Source organism: Ylistrum balloti, unplaced genomic scaffold (assembly GCF_031769215.1).
Source record: "Ylistrum balloti isolate Yb309-2 unplaced genomic scaffold, AGI_CSIRO_Ybal_v1 Utg371002, whole genome shotgun sequence".
Classification (NCBI taxonomy): Eukaryota; Metazoa; Mollusca; class Bivalvia; order Pectinida; family Pectinidae; genus Ylistrum; species Ylistrum balloti.
The window spans coordinates 770,858-776,857 of record NW_026782559.1 but is presented as its reverse complement, the minus strand read 5'-3'; the positions used below and the strand labels follow the sequence as shown (position 1 = coordinate 776,857).

At 35.5% G+C, this 6,000-nt stretch overlaps 1 protein-coding gene across 1 annotated transcript; it reads right to left on the bottom strand.

The window, feature by feature from the left end:
• Positions 1-1,509: 1,509 nt before the first annotated feature.
• LOC132560024 (zinc finger protein SNAI2-like) lies at positions 1,510-4,805 on the bottom strand. The gene is made up of 2 exons (XM_060224682.1): positions 4,553-4,805; positions 1,510-2,561 (listed from the first exon to the last, which is right to left on the bottom strand). The coding sequence occupies exons 1-2, from the start codon at positions 4,803-4,805 to the stop codon at positions 1,510-1,512; spliced, it is 1,305 nt and encodes a 434-aa protein (XP_060080665.1).
• Positions 4,806-6,000: the final 1,195 nt, after the last annotated feature.

Below are 6,000 nucleotides of genomic sequence, written 5' to 3'. Positions count from 1 at the left end.
CCGTGTCAAGTCTGCACAAGAGAAATTTGCTAGATCTTACAAAATATGTAGTCTAATTAAATACATAATCGTAGATATTGTATAAGGAAAACGATGTCGTTCTATTGAAAAACGATATATTTAGTATGCTAAATATATCAAAAGCCTTATCTTAAATCAGAGTAACAGGTTATTTTTTTTATTTTTTATTCATTTATTTTTATTTACATTCAATATTTTTTAAACTATTCATAGAAGCATCTCCGCAATATCGGTCTCTTTTAAATATCAAAATATAATCAGCGTATAGCGATGTATATTTTGGTCTCTGGTCTGATCTATAATTCTCGTGTTGATCCACATTACGCTGACCAACTCTATAAGACCTTGAACAGCGACAAATTCATAACTACCTTTATATTACAAATATTTCATTATTATTTTTTAAATGGAAAGAAATTATCAGTTAACTAAAAGAAAAAAATCTATAACTTCAACTGATATACAATATAAGTATACATGTTAGTATGCAAGAAAGAGAGAAATTATAGATAATTGAGGACGAAAAATAGCTATAACCTCGACAGGGTTAAAAAGAAGATATTAAAAGAATTATTGAGAAGAATAAAAGAAAAAAAATTACCAATGACACCAAAGAGTTTTTTGTAAGACCAGATAAATATGGAAAGGGAGACGAAATTGACCTGTAACGAGCGAATCTTCCACAATAAAGACCTGTCAGATGGTAGGAATGATTTATATAGAGTGGCCCGCGCGACGAATCAAAGTTTTAATGACAAAGGATAGTCCATACAAGCACCTGTCGACTTGTTACGGAGGTCTTGTAGTTATCCACCACAAATACCTCACCTGCGATATTTACACCTGCTTGCTGAATTATGTGGCGACAAATTTTTACCTGTTCCGCCGTTGTCGTTATCAATCACTTGTACAATAAATACTACGCTATTATCATGCGCAGACAAAATTCTACCTCTGCGAGATATTAAATGAGCACATGCTTTAAATAACTGAATAAAAAAGAAGAACAGTTATTAAGAAATTATCGCTTTAATATCACATTTTGAACAATTATAGTCAACTGTGGATCGAAGTTTTGGTCGTTAACAAACAGAGATTAAAATCTTTCAATCAGTTTCTAATGAGAGTTTAAATTCTCTAATTTGAAAAATACCGTCCGGTTACTCATTATTTCGCGGCGAAGTAAAATAACGATTATACTCTCCGTGTTAATTCACACAAGACTTTTATGCGTTCATTGATTCGTTATTTAAGCACTTTGTAGTAATCTTCCACTAGTAATCCATTACGAATAACAATGACCATATTTTTGCACGAGTCCCTTTAAAAAACTTTCATACGTGTTGTTTTGAAAGTTTTTATTATTAGTCTCAAATGACATCAGCAGAGCGTCGTTCGGCGATTGTAGCCAATAAATAGATGAACAATTAGTCAATAAATTAATTAATTAAATGATACAAATCAGCAATTACAATTCTATTCTTGGAATCATTGCACTAAGTTTACACAACAACTGTCCTCGTGTTTCAGAAGCAGTGACATTCGGGAGAATGTTTTGCTGCAGCGCTTGCAGCTGTACTTTTTGACCTCGGAATGGGTCTGTAAATGAGCGCGAAGATTGGACCTGTCTGCGAATGCACGTCCACAATGGTCACAGCGGAAAGGTTTTTCACCTGTATGTGTGCGTATGTGGCCCTGGAGGAGCCATGGACGTGAAAACGCTTTCCCGCAAAGTTTACATTTGCACGGTAGAGTATGTGTCCTTATGTGCATTTTGAGCGCTCCTAAAGAGACATAGGTTTTTTCACAATACTTGCAGCTAAATTCTTTCTTTACCTGGCTAGAACAATGGAATTGTTTGTGTTTGGAGAGTCCGCTAAATGTAGAATAACTTTTGTTACAACCATCACACTGGTAGCGGGTAGGTTCTCCCTCCCGGAGTTTCCTCTTCCCGACCCCGGAAAGGTCAAGTTCCATCGTAGACACTGCCGGAGAAAGGTTATACTTGGAAACTACAGGATCGAATGCAGATGACTCCATACTGCTACTTAATATATTTGTGTCTGAACTCTTTACCTCGTGACTATATTGCTTTTCTGGATGGGCTGGGTATCCAAACGGTGATGGCGGGAAAAACTGATGCGGAGGAAATAAAGACCTTAGGGAACTGTACGCCATAACGGGATCTGGAAAGGCCTTTCTGTGGAGTGGATCTGCCATGGAAGCGAGAAGAGGGAAATTGGTAGCCATTCCTGGAAGTGATGGAAGTCTTAAACCCATAGGAATATAGGGAGAAAAGTGTGGTGTAATTCCAGGATACATGGGAGTCTGCCAAGGAAAATTTTCAAAGATTTTTGGCGGTTCCGCTGGACTACTAGGACTCCTTTGGCTACCCTTAGCAGGGTCTCCGCCACGCGCCTGCAGCGCGCGCTGTGGAGTGTCAACTAAGGCCACCGCTTCAGCAGGTGGTTTTGTGCTGAGATCGTAAACCTGTGTCGCTGCGATCACCTGCTCTTGTGGCACGTGCACGGCCGGTTTCTCTGTAAATAAAAAGCCAAAGAATAGCAATATGGAATTACATCAAACGCATCGGCGATCCTTACAAACTAGAAATAAATGTAATGAAACGGAAAAAGCTATTTAGTCAAACACTACCGACAAATCATTAAGAAGCTGTGCCTTAGTTTCATTTCCACCTGTTACTAAAAGGGCGGTTCGCTCTTGGCTAGCGCAAAGATCAATGTTATCGCCACGCAAGGAAAATGTGTGACTCCCGTTTTTGTGTAAGATGTCGATTACCTTTTAACAAATCTCAAACATCAATCGTTACGAAGATGTCTCAATGAATACCTATCTTAATTGAATGACCACGGACAACACTTGTAGATATTTTCTTCAATTATATTCAAATCTTACAAAAGAACTGTACTGTGTTCACATAGAGTGCACGGATTGTTACTATGGAGCTGGGATTAAATGAAGAAGAAAAAATCACTGTATAGATAGTTCAAAAGGAACTGTTTATTTGTTGATGACTTCGATGTCGATATCTTCTTAACAATAAGTGTAATTTATTTTCTCCGGTATATATGTCAGAAGTTGTCATTAAGAAATTTGAATCAAATAAAAGAATTAAAATCAGAATTTTCATCACAATTCTTCATGATATTCTGTAAGAGATGAATGCGTAATACAGTCTGCCGACATAAACACTTGTGCGCGTGACAGGTGTTTTGTAATCCTAGTGAAAGAAGTCCCATCCTGGCTGTTTGAGATATACACGTCCTCGACTAAATACACATACTCATCATATTTGTCGAATTTTGTCATATGTTTATCTTTATTCCATCAGTCATCAGAAATACCTATACATACTAACGTTCTCTGACTAAAAATGATCGCCAAAGACAGTACCCGGATGTTTAATTAAATAACTCTGTTTTAGTTCTCCTGTAAATTGATGGTATGACGTAGTTTCTTTGTCTTTCAGAATTTGAATAAATTTATTATTCATTCATTTAAGCAGCATAAATGATCGAATCGGGAACAATTTTCTAAATCTTATGAAAGTTCGAGTATAGTTTAATTTATTGTCACTTTTCCATTAATCTAGACAGAATGCTCCGTCTACTTTTATCCATTAATCTAAATTTGCTATTTCCTGTTAAGATAGTTTAGGTCTCTGATTCCAGATATATGTTTAAATTTGACAAAAAGTTTCCTTCGTTTGAGATAAATGTGTATTTTATGTGTGTTGGTTAAACCTATCAGTTATTTTAAATATCGAATTCAAATCACAGATTGAAATGACAATTTGCTTATGGTCCAGGTTATAATTTTATCTTGATTTTTATAAAAAGGAAAACGAAATCATATGTGGCCAGACAGTGGGAATTTACCCCTATAAAGCTTGGGCAATAGGTGATACAGTGAATTTCACGCTGAAAGTTTCAACAACAGATAATTTCAAGCTAACAAATCTTTTAAAAGTTAGCATGCCTCTGTTCTTGTTGTAGCTTTTATACAGATAAAGGTACCACTTTCTAGTACTTCTCTTCTCTGTAAATAATCCTATTACGCTCTGACAACCTATCATATTGACGTGCAGACATTATTTCATAAGATGGTCATTCAACTACGCGTTAAGTAGAAGGCTTTTAACTGCATTTCAAACTTCAAAGGGTTCCAGTAATTATTTAATTGCAGATGGAGTATTTTCACCAAAGATTTCGACAACTATTCTTATTGTCATTGTCACATTTTCCGTAGATTTGAAGAAACAAATGAAAAAATTAGTTTCACATATATTGTAATTTTTACCAATGATTATAATTGTTTTCTTTTTCCTCGAGGTAAATACGACTTCTGTTTGTAAAAGCTGATAATACATTATCAATAAAATCGATATATCGATCAGTGTGAGTGTTTTGTTATCACATAAATTCATTGTTTTCTATGTTTAAATGATACAAGTGGAAAATGAAGACAATATAACAACAGATTTACAATAATATGTTTTAAAAACCCTTACCAAGTCGGTTACAGTTTTCATCTAAAACTCCGCTATTGTTTTCTATTTCTTCCGTCGTTTTTTCTTCTTTGACAATATCCATTCGCTCCGGAGTTACACTGAGGTCCAGTTCGGGCATATCTTTATCAATGTCTCTATTCTGGTCAGTTGACGAATCCGTTGTATGTTTTTGTTGAGTCAAATCGACAGGTGTATTTGTCGAACATAAATTACCATCCGAGTCTCGATGTCTGACTAGAAAAGATTTCGGCATCACTATCGAATCACACTGTTGGGTGCTACTGTGATCAGCCACTATATAGACCTTTCACTGCAAATTTAAATCACCTTACTATCTTTCACAAACTTTCAATTCTAGTCGTCACACAAGAGTGGTTTTAAATGTGTAGGACTTCGCTGTGAACTTGACTTGTCAATTTTTCCGTGTTTTGATTTTGGACCTTGTGTGTAAATATATACGTATAAGCTACCCGTTGTGACTGTTCTTTACCGGTCGTCCAATCACAGACCACGATATTTTGTCCATCATACTTCGCCAACCAATCACAGAGAAGGTCTGCATTATGCGACTCCACCCACTGACAGCGATGCAACAGGTGTGTTTGAACTAACACTTAGTAATATCAAGCCCCTGGAGAAAATAATCCCTGTTTAAAGATTTGACTGAAACATGTTAAAGACTGCAGGTTTACCGATGTCATAAATCTTGCACGTGGCGGCAAGAAGAGAAAATTATTCCCAATAATCTATAAGAAACCAACCTGGGCCCTTTCCCGAATGAATTACATATATAATTTCTCTTCAGTCTGGCGAAGAAGTGATTGACAGCTGATGGTGACATAATTTTATCCTATCTTTTCAATATTTTCTGCTGGTATAGGTTTTAATCTTATCGATAGCCCTATATATGTCTATTTGTATGATTGATTTCCGACTGCTGTAAATGTGTTGAGTCTCTATCTGATAAACAGATTTAAAGCAATGTTATACACGCATCTTATTTCATTTCAGATTACTCTCAAATGACCTGCCCACTGTTTTAAATTATCTCACTAATGACGTGGTCATTTGATTAATTGATTGATTGATTGATTAATTAATTGATTGATTGATTGATTGCAGTCTAATCTATATTTACTTATCATGTAAAAAGTAATTAATATAAACTGACTGAATTTTGCCCAAACACAATGTTTAAAGAAGACTTTACCATTATACTTAGAAATATCGGGATAACAGATTAAGAGAGGGCAGTGTCAAATGGAATATTTTCAAAGAAATTCACAGGCTTGGGGATTTGGGGAGCAAATATCCATAGCATGTTATCGAACGCAGTATAACGTAGCATTGCATAGCTGTAAATATGTTTAACAAAAATCGTGTAGTCATATCGATATTATCCTGAAATCAAGATGCTTTGCAATTTTTGCTTTTAAGTGAAAAAAAAA